Consider the following 14262-nt stretch of genomic DNA (forward strand, 5'->3'; position numbering starts at 1 on the left):
GGTGGTGGTGGTGGAGGAGGTGGTGGTGGTGGTGGTGGTGGTGGAGGAGGAGGAATTTGGATTTTTATCCCCCCTTTCTCTCCTATAAGGAGACTCAAGGTGGCCTACAAACTTTTTTCTCAGCTTTCCAAACTACAGGTCCCACAGGGGGGGTAACTATCAGTGCGAGGAGAATTGTCCACAATAATTATGGCAGAACTTGGACGCATTACACAAAATTCTGCTCTATGAGATTAAAAGTATTCTATTAAAACGGAACGGATTTCTTCAAGAAAGTGGATAACATCAGGGATATACATTTTTAATTCTTGAAATAAAAAAAAAGAAAAGAAAAATCCAAACTACCAAATACTAAATCCAATCTTTATTTTATGAAAAGAAACAGTGTGGGTTTTTCCCTCCATATTTTTGCTGAAAGAACCAACAAATAGCAGTAAAAAATATTACAAGGCAGGAGAAGTTTTAAATATTTAATTCTGCATATGCTTGCCTATTTTGCTGTAGAAAGTTGTGTGATTTGACACAGTATGATTTCCAACAGACCAACTTTTCAGGTCGATGCACCTTTAAGTACTTTTCCAATCCAGCTTACTTTTACAGTTTTGTAATCGCAAGCCTTATGATTTTGAACGAGCCATTCTTCCAACAGTCCCAGATTTTGTAACAGTGGAAACACAGCACTCATCATGTGCCGAATATGCAAAAAGGGGGGAAAAGAATAGAGAAAAGTAAATTTTTGCTTGCAAAGTTCCAATTATGAATTAAAGTGTGAAAATATATAGACACTAGTCTGCTGATTGCTGATTTGGATCCAAAAACTGTCAAGTTTACCAAACACTGGTGGAGTTTTTAGTGGTGATCAAGGGAGTATATTCGTTGACTTGAATCCTTATCCCAAAACACATTCCCATTTGACACAGATGACGCTGAATTTTGAAGACATCAGCACCGCAAAGCCAAGCAGGGTTACACCTTTCTAAGCGAGTGGGTTGTAAAAGCAACACACTTCATTTCCAGTTGACACTTCTACAAAACTGGTTATAAAAAGAATAGGAGTTCCAGAGGAGATACGGTATATGGCTCCCCAATCTGTATTCATTGTGCTGAAATCTAGCCGGTCAGACACGCTTGCCCTGTAAACACCATGGGCCTAAACTGCTCTTAAAATGTTGTTTGCTTCTGAGTTTAAGTCAACGGGGAATCAACACCACACTTAAAATCGTAGCTCCAGTGATTGCTGGCATTAGTGAGCCAGCAGAATCCACATAACAGACTGCTACCCTCTTCCAACTAGCTTCTTGTGTTTTCCCCATCTGCTCCTAAAGCTCTTGGGACCCACAAAAACCAAGAGCTATGATGCTTTGAGGTGTTCTAGAGAAGGGAAATGGATGGAAATCGCCTGCCTCTTGCGTCAGGCAAAACAGTGCTACTTTTCGGGATCTGTCCCAATATTTGGTAATGAAAACCAGAAAAGAGGGAGGGAAGGATGACTAGAGAGATTAATAAAATATAAAATCTACTGCAAAAGAAACTCTTGGGATAACTCCCTCCTTGTCCCCCTGCCCTAGAAGTTAGCAAGAATTATCCTATTACTAACACAGATGTTGAATGTTTTGCAGTCTATCACGTTGACTGCATTTATTTAGAAATCTGACTTCTGTTATTCCTGTGGCTTCACACTGCTCCTGCGTTTTGCCAGCCTACGTGGGAAATGGGATAACACTTTCAATGCTTTCTGCATGAATTGAATACACCACTGGACAAGATTCTGTCCTATTAAATAATACATGGCATGTAAAAAAAATCTGGAAGGCCATTTCAGTGAGAGTAGTCTCAGAGCCAACAAATCGTATAATTTTAGATGGGATAGGAGGCCTTTTGTGTGCCCCCTTCAACTTGTTTTAAAGCATTAATCCAGCATAATTCCCATCCAGGTTTTATGAAACGTCAATTATATATACACATTTCTTTGGCAAATCTATTGTCCTTCCTAATTTTTTTAAAAAATATTTACGGACAGGAAACAAGGGCTGAATTAAGAGCTTCTACATGCACAACAAGGCCAAAATGCTATACACTTGATTAGGGAGTAAGCCCTCTCTCGTTTAGTTCAGTGAAATTTACTCCCGTGTAAACCATTTTAGGATTGCACTGTACAACTCCTGAGTCACCCCTCCCTTTCTTTCCACAAGCTTCCTGAAAGTTAGTCCCCAAGGTTGGGAGCCACCTACAGAACCTTTTTCAATGAAGCAGGAGGTAGCTGCAGTCAGAAGTAAACTCCCAAAGCTCAGGAACCTGCGCTTCAAGGTGCGTGGTTGTAGGAAAAATCAATGGAGTGAAGCTGGGCAAAGAATAGCGGCTGGCAAGTTGGAGAAAGATTCTGGCTCTACCTGGTGTCTCAGGGCTGGGGTCTGGTAGACAGGATGGGTGGCAGAATAAACAACATAGGTTCTCTAGCTTAGACTCCCTGCTCCCTTAATTCTAGCCTGCTCCCTTAATTCTTTACTCCTTTCTTCCTGTGAAAGCAGCTAAAACCTAGGTCAGGGGTGGCCAACCTATGGCACTCCAGATGTTCATGGACTGCAATTCCCTGCCAGCATGGCCAATCAGTACTAGCCTCTTTCTGCAGAGTTGGTCTCCAAGGATGTTGTTTCCATCAGCAGAGGTGACATGATCACAACTGGCCATGCTGATGTAACCCCTATGTCCAGAATGGGTTGACCCAGAAAGGGGTGGTGACTCAAAGCAGAAGACTGCAAAAACTGGTGAAGTTGGAGGAAGCTCTTAGGCTACCAGGCTGGGACCTTGATTTATTTCTTTATAAGCTCTTAACACCTTGTTTAAGGGCTTGCTATGTATGTAGTTGATGGGAGTTCTTTTGGGGATCCTCATCATCTTGGATCCCATTCACCAAGCCTCTGAAGTCTTCATAAGCAAGCCAACCACCAGCAGGAAGGATTGGACTTGGCATTATCAGTAGATTGTAAATATAAGCACTTGAAATGCAACCTAAAAGGACTGTAAATTGTTAATGTTAAATGTTAATGTTAAAAGTGTTATTTGTTAAGGAAGTAAACCATTTTGTTTTAAGTTTAGTTCTTTGCAACTCCTTCCAAGTTCTGCCCCACAGAACCCACAGATAGAGGTTACACTGGCAGGGGCTGATGGGAGTTGCAGTCCATGAACATCTGAAGTGCCACAGGTTGGCCACCCGACCTAGGTCAAAACTTAACAGTTGTCAAGAACTGAGACTGAAAATCCGGCAGGGCCTTATCTGGAAAAGCCAAAACATATTCCCCAGTGATATGCAAAAGGGTTTGGATGCACACGCAGCCTTCTTTGGATCCTGGCCTATTTATTAAACTGTTCCAGTTTACCCCACGCCAGGCTTAGGTTGGGTAATAATAAATAAATAAACATCACGCACACACAATTTGACGCAACAAAACAGAGGGACAACCGAAACGTTGTGAGTCTCCCGAACTTTGTTTAGCAAGCAGACACAGAAAAAGGTATTTTAACAGTCTTGAGGAAGGAATATACATGAGTAAAAAACCGACAGCGGACTCCTTAAACGCTTGTAACGACTACAGCTTTTTGAGACTTAAAACTGTAAGCCCTTTACCTTTACAAAAAAATAAGATGTTAGTCTCCATTCTGCTTTGAAAGAAAATATATAATTACTGAAATTCTTTAAATATAGCCATTTTCCTTTTTTTAAAAAAACACTCTGAGGGCAACTATTTACATAAAGATGCTCATGCAAATATACAAAAGAGTTCTAAGCAGGATGTGAAGGAAAATGCAAACGCGGAAGAACAGTACTGGATTTGTAAAATAGCTTATCAATTGCCCCGAACAAATATACTTAACCAAAACCTTCCTAGCATTTTTAAAACAATATGAATTTGTGTACCCGCATTTCTACACAATTAAAAAAAATTGTAAAAGTTAAGTAGAAAGGACACTCTTTTATCCATAAAAATAGCCTAATTTTGAAATTGGTCAGTAAAGTTTGCTTTAAAATAAACTTGTTTACAAAGAACCCTCGTGTTATAGCGCTATTTATAAAGTAACTTCGTTGTAAAAAAACTATCTGTTTAAGAACTTCTGTTTTAAAAACCACTTCTGTACTAGACAGAATATCAAATGAGGCACTAATAATCAATGGGCTACTACTGCTCAGATGAAGTAATATTCCAACGGCCAGTGATGCAGTACAAACATTCAAACTTATGCCAACGTCGAGTTGGAAGGCCATTTCCTAGAATGCAGGGAGTGTTCCAAATCAAATGGACCATATGTAAGTTTTTTAAATGGCACATTTTAAAAACATCCATATTAGCTTTTGTCTCATGGGAGATGAGGCTAACGGAGATTCTGCACTGAAATACGTTTTCTAAGAGTCAGAACGTACTCTTAGGACATCCTCTTTTAAATCGGGATCTATTCCAAGGTAAACTGCTCTCTTTCAGAACTCTCTGCTTATCGGGTTGATTTTCAAATACTTTCACAATTATATTCTGATGGGATTTATTTGGACTATGTTGAGATCTCTTAGCTGATAACCGTTAAATGAAAAACGAGCATAAATGTAGCTTATTGCCAATCTCATATTCACACGGCATGGAGAACTGTGGTATAAACTAGCTACTCTATCATAGAAATGCAGCAACCGGGTAGTCACTGGGTAAAGATCATTCCAGTTAATCACATACCTGCGTTTGTACATGATGAGTAACCACGGTTAGTTTTTAATGCAAAGAGGAAGATGGGAAACCCAAGACATAGGCTGAAGCCAAGCGACAAACTGGGCTCACGAGGTTTTACTGCAGTAAATGTGAACGTAGCCCTCGTCTCTTCCTCTCCGAATGGCTAGGCGCAGCATTCTGGACTGACAGTTCTGCACTAAGAAGCTGCAGATCAGTTTCCGTTGCAGGGAAAACGTAAAGTATTAGAAAAACGATGGTTCTCTTTTCAGTACCAGCCTCTTTCTGCAGAGTTGGTCTCCAAGGACGTTGTTTCCGTCAGCAGAGGTGACACGATCACAATTTTGGAGGAAATACTCCTTCGGCAGATTTTGCTCAACATCTTTAAAGCTACCTAAGCTTCATGTTGCAATTCTAAACATCTTTACGAGAAATGGAACCTGCTCTAGAGCGGTGTGCCTGCTCTCCTGCTTTAGCAGGTAAGCTCCTAACCCTGCCTGCTAGGGGGAACGGCAGGTGGGCGCCAGTGACATGATGCCATTTCTGGCATCACCCGGAAGTGATGTCATCACACGACTGGTAATGCTGTAGCTTTTGGGCAAAACTGAAAAGAGTTTTGACAAAATGCCAGCGTCACCAGCCGTTCAATGACTTTGGGCTGAGCTGGAAGTGATGTCATTCCTGGCACCGTTGGTACGGTGAGGAGGAACCCCCTACGGGTGAGTCTCTCGCCGGCTGCTACTTCCTGCTGGCAACCCTAGATTAAATTCCACTGAATTCAGTCTTCTTATTTCAGTAAACATGTTTAGAATTGCATTGTTAATCTGACAGATCTTCAATATATTATATTGATGGTCAAAAATGAGACACGTTTCAAATATATATTACATTCTTCCACTGCTAGCTCCACCGTTAATTGGGATTCCGGAAGCCCACTGCATAAGCAGGAAACACAAGGCTTGTTTAGGGGAAAGAGCCATCTATTTCCCTTTTCCCCATCATATACTGTTTTAATTTTGCCCAGTGGAATCTGGCTCCAGAGTGCTGAAGACGGAGGGAAATTGGCAAGTCCCCTCCAACGTGTAGAAGCCTTCAGTCTGCGTCATCTTCAAACCCAGGCCACCATGAGTGAGATTTTTTTTTTTTGTACGATGGGTCTGGAGTCTCACATACAAGGCAACTACGTCTACTATTGCAGCGTAACGCAAAACATTTTAGTGGAGTGGAACAACACACAGATCAAATTCAACAGGTCTCGGACGTGCCAAAGATACATGAAAACCTCCTAAACTGGGCCTTTCAACAAAAAGACACGTTTTGCAACTATCAGCTCAACAGTGCAATGTGCAGGAACGCAAACTGTGTGTATTCGTTTAAGGGGACGACCTGAATTCATTCCGTGTCCAGCACTGGTGTATCAAAAGGTTTTTAAACACCCTCACAACCACCACCCCCGCAACCGCCTTTCTTCTCCAGCCTTTCCGTGGTTTTAAAAAAACTGTTTTTATTATCTTGCTGTCTCTTACTAGAGCAAGACAGACTCCAGTCACTTCACAGTGCAGTGGAGACCCCGGTCTCCATTCACCTCCCATTTTTTAATTTTCAAAGATGTCCTCGTAGCAGGTCTCTGCCTCTTGTCAGGAACACCCATGATAGCGGCAGTGTTCAAAAACGTCCTTTTCGGCTTCCTCGCCACCTTTAGCTTTTTAGCGTCAGGTTTTTCTTTCTTAAGGTGCTTGCCTACAGTAGTTTTCTTCATTTGGTGCTCGGAAACTGGCGAGGGAGACGTCTTCAGGGCGGAAGAAGAAATCTTTCTTTTCCCCTTGCTTGGTTGGGTTGGAGTCCTGGACGGCTGCTTCCTGCTGCTCCGCCTTACAAGACTGTGCCTGACAAAAACAGACCCCAACGTTTTTTTGGAAAACCCCGATTCCCGACTAGCGCCCTTCCTTCTCCGCCATGCTGTCTTTGGATTGCCTCTTTCCAAACAGTCAACCACCAATGATTTCAAGGGAGAATTGACTTCCTTTCTTTTCAAGGAGGTTGGCTTGAAGTCATCGTCCCGCTGTGTTCGGTGAGAGTTCAGTGGTGAAAGGATTAAGTGTTTATAGGATTTCTCCGAGTTACTACACACCAAACACTCAGATTTTTCTGCGGAAATGAAAGACGTGTCTGCCCTTTGCCCTGAATTCATATCATTCTCTTTAACTGGATCTGGGGTGAAAGATGCTGATGAATTGTGGAAATCTAGTAAATGGAATGACTTGGATGGAACACATTCCTGCTGGACATCAGCTTTCTTCTTCCTGTTGGCATCGAGGCTGAGACTCCTAAATAGCTGCCGAACATGCGGAGGTTTCTTTGACTTTTCCCCAGCTATGCTTCTGGGTGGTGTTTTTAAGACTCGATTAGTCAACGGGTCATAATATTTAATGGAACACTGTTTGTACTTGTATCTCACAGATTCCTTACTATCAGTGGAATGATGACTTCTCCTCGTTTTGGGGGCATCTACAACTTTGCTCTTGAGCGGTTTCACCTCTGGACAAGAAAGAACATAAACCACAGTCTGGGGCTGCAGAGGACTCATAATTTTGGTGTATGACTCGGGAAGCTTGAGAGCGCACAGTCTCGTTTTCATGTTCGGCGTCTTCTCATTCTCCGACCAAACAAAGTTCGCTTTTGGATCTGGTGGATTCTGCCCCCTCCGAATGATTTTTTGTTTCACTATGGGATAGTGCACCAAGCTAGTTTGAGTGCCGTGGCTAACTTTGACCACTTGGCATCTTGAGGCAAGACGCCATGTTCTTTTCTGGGGCCTCCTTGTTTCCAGGATTTGTTGTGTTTCTGAAATTACAGAGGAGTTGCTGAAGTCAGAGCCAGCGGTTAACTCTCCATTAAATTCTGGCAGCCCTTGAGCTGTTTCGGTTTCTGTTTTCTGGGGCGTGCTTGTGTTGCTCCTCCTCCCGGCTTCCCGCTTTTTCTTTCTTGCTCTCCTCCTTGCACAGTTAGCCAGGGATTCGGTATCAAAGTGACATCGGAAGCGACCTTCCCGGAAATCCCGTACGAGGGCTTCTATTTTCATGTCGTCTTCATGCATGATCTGGGACCATGTCTTTCCGACAAAGGAAGGAGGCACGTGGGGGAGGTCTGGAAGTACTGGCTCCTTACTTGACACATCCTCTTCCACTTCTACGGCTTGCTGCACAGAGTTGTTTTGGAGAACACAACTGAGCTGGGTGCCGTAACTCTTGTCCTGCAGATGTACCTGAACCTCCTTAAGAAGCTCCAGGTTTTTCATGGCCGCTTTGGGTGGAGTTGCTTCGGACTGGACGGCTGCATCACAATCAAAGCTCATGTCTGAATTATGAAGGCTGTCGTGGTCCAGAAGAGACAAGATGTTTGCACAGGAATAATTCTCGTCATCTTTCCACGGCAGCTCCTTGGGGAGAGTTTCGTAGCAGTATTTCAAAATGACTTCCTCAATGATTTCATCCACAGAAGTTTCGTCCCTTCGGCTCAACCTGCTTCCTTTTTTCCCCGCTAACTGAGGAGCGGCTCTGAAAGTCAACGAGCCGCTTTTACCCACAGGGTTGCGAGTGTCCCTGAGACAGAAGTTGGCGATCTGAGTTGCGTCCTGAGGTTGGGAGCTGTCTGGTTTCAAAAGCTGACCTGAGATTAAAGAGTTACCTTGGCTACAGATGGGACTCTCGTGCGAAACAGTTCTTGACTGGGCTGACCACAAAACGGGACTAGAGTTAGAATTCAGTAATCCTTCCTGATTGCATAGTCCCTGCTTAGTTTGATCATACCTGCTCTTAGAAGCTAAATCTGGTATTAAGGAGCATCTAATGTTTTTTGCAGTCACAGGAGGAGTGGGTGGGAAGTGGCTGATGGGAAATGAATGAGGCGAGAGGTTCACAGCTGTAAATGGAGCTTTATGGCTACTACCTTCCATGTGGACACATTCTGCCTTAAGAGGGGGTTTTGTAGTGTGCTGTGAAGTTCCTAGACTGTGCTTATGGCCCCTTGCTAACTTTTGAATAGATGTCGCTGGCATCAAAGCCTCCTTTGATTCCTCCTGCGATCGCTGGGAAATAAGGCAGCCTGACTCGGCAGTGAATCCGCTGTCAGTGCTGGGTTCTTCCCCTCGGCCTGCCGATCTCTCTTTCTCCAAGGCTTCCACTGAAAGAATAGATTCATCCCTGGGAAGAAGCAAGGAGCTGGGCAGCGGGATGTCATCGTAGGTTGGTCTGCAGAAGAGAAAAAAAAATTCCTCCAGATAAATATTGCAAGTACACTTAATACCAAAGAGCTAATATCAGAGCCACTGAATGGCAAATCAACCACAAAATAATTGCTGTCAATTTCGTAAAAACCATGTCCCACTGGACCACTGGCTCCGTTTGTACTCAGTTCCAGAACTCACAGGAGTAATGTCACGGGATATTGGAATCGTTTTGCTTAAATCCCATTAATGTAACAGTATGATGGCAGGGAAAGGGGGGGAGAAAGGAGGGAAGCGTTAAAAATCTGCTGCACAGTAGAAACTGCAGCAGATTCCTAGAATGAATCCCTGTGCCAAGAATCTCCACCATGCTTAGGCTTGGCGATTTGGTCTACCCAAATCGCAAAAAAGCCGAATCGCGACAACATTTGGTTTTTTCAGCTTGTATTTGAACTGACTATAAGCTGCCTGAATACAAGCCAAGCCAACAACCTCTGACTGCAGAATGCACTGTGTCTCTTCTTAGCTACCTCAGCCTGAGTCTGTTGTCTCCACTGCTCCTGCCAAAAAGAGAGGGATCCTTGTGGGCTCATGCTCTGGATCCTGGGCTGGCCCTTAGTGGCCCAGGATATGGGGAGGACACAGGGACATTCTGGTGGAGAAGCCTCAACTGCACACTCCTCAAGGGCACAATCTGGGTCTTCTATTGTTCCAAGGGTCTCCTTGAGCTGGCCTCTTCCCTAGACCAGGAGTGGCCAACCTATGGCACTCCAGATGTTCATGGACTGCAATTCCCATCATCCCCTGCCAGCATGGCCAATTGGGACTGATGGGAATTGCAGTCCATGAACATCTGGAATGCCATAGGTTGGCCACCCCTGCCCTAGACCAGTCAGGGGTCTGCAACCTGCAGCTCTCCAGATGTTCATGGACTACAATTCCCATCAGCCCCTGCCAGCATGGCCAATTGGTCTATTTCAAACTAGAGAATCGGTATGCCCAAATAGCAAAAAAGCTGAATCGCAACAACATTTGGCTTTTTCAGCTTGTATTCGTACTGACTATTAGCTGCCCGAATACAAGCCAAGCCAAATACCTCTGACTGCAGAGTGCCGGATAGAAATTTAAAGGGGATTTAAAGTTTAAAGGGAGCCCCAAAAGCAGCTAGTCGCCTCGGGCCCCCTTTAAACAAAGTTTCCCTAGTTATTTCAGGGGTCTGCAACCTGCAGCTCTCCAGATGTTCATGGACTACAATTCCCATCAGCCCCTGCCAGCATGGCCAATTGGTCTATTTCAAACAAGAGAATCCCCCCCCCAATACTTACCTGACAATGCTGTCTGTGTTGGGGGTGGTCTGGTGTGATCTGGGGGCGGGGAGCCTGAAACCCAGCAGCAGCAATAGTACTGTTTGAGCTGGCTCTGCCTCAGGCTGCAGTCTCCCATTCTGTTGTTCTGTAAATTTGTTACCAGGACAATAAATTGGAGAGAGCTGGGTATGACTCAGCCAATGATTGCCAATGCATTTCTGAAGAGACCCAGCTAGCTAGCCAAGCCTTTGCAGAGTTGCATCTTGAGGAACAGGACACAGGAGGAGGGGAAAAGTTTAATCTGGCCAATTAAGTGTGAGCGTAACTGCTAAACACTGCTCCTTGGCCAATCAGGGAAGGTTTTTATTTCTTGGGATATTCAAACTCTGAGTCCTGAATGTTGGTTACCTGCCTGGCTGGTCCAAAAGTATAAATTGAAGTGCTGGTTCCTACCCAGCCCATTCTGTGCCAGAGATTCCAGAGCGGTAGAACAATAGTTCAAGAGCCTTGAATTTGCCCTCCCTCTATTTGGTGACTGGTGAGAGCCTGCCTTCATGGGACACACCGGCCCTGCAGAGGAGACTTGCCTGGATTTTATGGACTCTCAATTTTATGGATCCTCAGGGGTAGCCCCCATCTCCTATTAGCTCGCATTGGAAACAATGGGGAATGGGAGCACCCCCTCTAGGTGCCCATAAAATTGGACCCCCTAAACCAAAATTCACCAAACCCAGGTGGTATCATCACGAGAGACTCCTAAAGATACACTGCAATTTTGGTGCTGCTAGCTTAAAAATGCGCCCCAACAGGTCAAAAAACCCCCACTAAAATACCTAAAAATTAAAATGGACCCAAACTTTTTCGGATTTCCCAGAAAATCTGAAAATATTCGGTTTACCGAAACAGATATTCGGTTTATTCAGCTTTAACAATCTTTTAAAAACCCAATAAATCCGAATCAGAATTTTATCAATTTTGTCTGGTATTGCTCAAGCTTAACCATGGTGATTAACACCCTTTTTGAGCTACCAAAGCATGAAGCGTGTGGGGGAAGGGGGGCTTTTGGGGATGGCGCAAATAAAGCAAGAACACTAGCCTTCCTTCTGACAGCCTCAGTTACAACAACTACTCAGTTGCATTTTGCTGCAGGGACGCTTACGATAACAAGGCAGCTAATGGTTGCCTGTGTCCATCAGAGCATGCTCTCATTCAGAAGGAACAAAGCACACCTGCCAGGCCTTTCTAGTACAAAAAGGAGACCTGCGATCTGGACAGATGAGTGAGCTGCCCTGAACTGAAAGAAAGGAAATAAGCTAAATTTATCTGAGTGCACATAAACCCACTATACCTTAGTATCTTCATGTAACACATGCTGCAGAATGCATTACACAAACAACCAAAGGACTCACCAAAGAATACAGTTTCCTACACAATAAGTTGATTGCAAACTAAACTGATACATTTTCCTCTGCCCACTGCAGACCCTCCGTGTCATTCGTCAGCCCCTCCCCTCCTCCATGAGTAGCATTTTCTGGAGTTCAGTGGGCAGCAGGAGTTACATTCTGCCACTAGAAAATTTAGTCTGGATACCAGCTCCGCATCTGACCATCAATTTCTATTTAATTGGCCGTCTTATGAAAGAAACAAGAAGATATATCATTTCTAAACTAATTTTTCTAGACGTCCTGCCAATAAAACCTGCAGCTTTTTGTTCATCGCTGTGTACTGAAATCATCTGTACCTATTTCCTGGCTTTTTTCTGCCTGCTAAATCCAAGCTTGTTTTTTATCATCTATGTCAATTTTCCCAGCGAAGAGGGATAATCTTATTACTTCTTATGGTTTTCTGGAATCAAGTGTTGCCTACATTTATTCATTGTTGAACTGAAATTTCAAAAGGTTCTGGAGAAGCTTGCTTTCTGTTCTGGTCTCCGGTTTCCTGGTCCACTGGTCTCACTGAATGCAGACTACTACTTGGCAGGGTTTACAGTGCAGGAGAAGGTGCTGGATCCAGCACTTAAGGATCGTGGCCTTGTGCAACGACTGACGCAGCAGGTCTCCCTTCCTTGCCCTCAGCTTGAAGGGAATGAGGCAGTTCTGGAGGTGGTTTCCAGAATTCTCCAGATGAGGCCTTAATCCTGTACAGAACTAGGTCTAGTCTGGTTCCACAAGTAGCACATCAGCTGCTAACCAGGCACTGTGTCTCTTCTTAGCTACCTCAGCCTGAGTCTGTTGTCTCCACTGCTCCTGCCAAAAAGAGAGGGATCCTTATGGGCTCATGCTCTGGATCCTGGGCTGGCCCTTAGTGGCCCAGGATATGGGGAGGACACAGGGACATTCTGGTGGAGAAGCCTCAACTGCACACTCCTCAAGGGCACAAACTGGGTCTTCTATTGTTCCAAGGGTCTCCTTGAGCTGGCCTCTTCCCTAGACCAGGAGTGGCCAACCTATGGCACTCCAGATGTTCATGGACTACAATTGCTATCAGCCCAGCCAATTCCCATCAGCCCAGCCCAGCCAATTCCCATCAGCCCAGCCAATTGGCCATGCTGGCAGGGGCTGATGGGAATTGCAGTCCATGAACATCTGGAATGCCATAGGTTGGCCACCCCTGCCCTAGACCATGTTTCTGGCTCCCCAGACTCCTCCTCCAGGGCCTTTCAATTGAAGCCCAGAGATATCTCAGGGGAGGGGGGTGGCCAGGGGACATGACACCAGATACTGAACTTCTAGTTCAGAAGACTTGATATGAAAGGAGTCTACTTAACGAAGATTATCAGAGTTCCTGTATGCTTCTGAACAAAAAGGAAGGTCTCCGTGATATGAAACAGCAATCTCCAGGGATGCTCTCCCTCTACCATCAATACAGTATATAACACAAAGGTGCTATGAATAACAGAGCTCCTGTCTGCTGTGGACCGAAGATGCGTGTGATGGCATGTTTTTTTTAATACTGAATATTTACTATTTTACACGTAAGATACACCTTCAGCCCACTCTGGAAAGGTGAAATAGAAGAAGAAGAAGAAGAAGAAGAAGAAGAAGAAGAAGAAGAAGAAGAAGAAGAAGAAGAAGAAGAAGAAGAAGAAGAAGAAGAAGGAGGAGGAGGAGGAGGAGGAGGAGGAGGAGGAGGAGGAGGAGGAGGAGGAGGAGGAGGAGGAGGAGGAGAAGGAGAAGGAGAAGGAGAAGGAGAAGGAGAAGGAGAAGGAGAAGGAGAAGAAGAGGAGGAGGAGGAAGAAGAAGAAGAAGAAGAAGAAGAAGAAGAAGAAGGAGAAGAAGGAGAAGAAGAAGAAGAAGAGGAGGAGGAGGAGGAGGAGGAGGAGGAGTTTGGATTTATATCCCCCCCCTTTCTCTCGTGCAGGAGACTCAAAGGGGCTTACAATCTCCTTGCCCTTCCCCCCTCACAACAAACACCCTGTGAGGTGGGCGGGCTGAGAGAGCTCCAAGAAGCTGTGACTAGCCCAAGGTCACCCAGCTGGCATGTGTGGGAGTGTACAGGCTAATCTGAATTCCCCAGATAAGCCTCCACAGCTCAGGCGGCAGAGCTGGGAATCAAACCCGGTTCCTCCAGATGAGATACACGAGCTCTTAACCTCCTACACCACTGCTGCTCCTAAAAAAATTCCTAAATAAAAATAAAAGTATCTAAATAATAGTCTAGATAGTGCTTTAATTATGCTAATCTCGGTTTTACAAACACACTTCCAGATTTATATTCAATTTTCCTGAACAGTTTTGCTGTTGTTTCTTCATATCCCTGGTATTGTCATAATCCCAGAAAGAGCTTCACTATACTAGAATCACATTATAATCAGTACAAAGAAGATACAGATGAGGTCACCTGAAACGCTTCCAGAGTGAAACAGAAACGTCCGCATATGGCTCGTGACTGTGTAGGTGCATTACTGAGAGCCATAACCTGCCTCCCTATGGAGAAAGATGACAGGACCTGCGTGAAATTTGGCTCCCTCAGGAAAACGGCTTTAACTACTTTTGCTTTTAAGTATTAATGCCACCTCAGG

General features: G+C 44.5%; 1 protein-coding gene across 4 annotated transcripts in view; it reads right to left on the reverse strand.

Annotated features, from left to right (window-relative positions):
- Positions 1-349: 349 nt before the first annotated feature.
- The window catches only part of ZDBF2 (zinc finger DBF-type containing 2), a 38575-nt gene continuing 24662 nt past the window's right edge, over positions 350-14262 (reverse strand). For all 4 annotated transcript variants that reach the window (XM_048484853.1, XM_048484854.1, XM_048484855.1 and 1 more), the window contains 2 exons: positions 3217-8959; positions 350-2555 (listed from right to left, as the gene is read on the reverse strand). In XM_048484853.1, coding sequence (XP_048340810.1) covers positions 6256-8959 — 2704 coding nt within the window. In that variant the 3' untranslated portion in view covers positions 350-2555; positions 3217-6255. The remainder of the gene's footprint in view (positions 2556-3216; positions 8960-14262) is intronic.

This window comes from Sphaerodactylus townsendi, linkage group LG02 (genome assembly GCF_021028975.2).
Source record: "Sphaerodactylus townsendi isolate TG3544 linkage group LG02, MPM_Stown_v2.3, whole genome shotgun sequence".
Taxonomy (NCBI): Eukaryota; Metazoa; Chordata; class Lepidosauria; order Squamata; family Sphaerodactylidae; genus Sphaerodactylus; species Sphaerodactylus townsendi.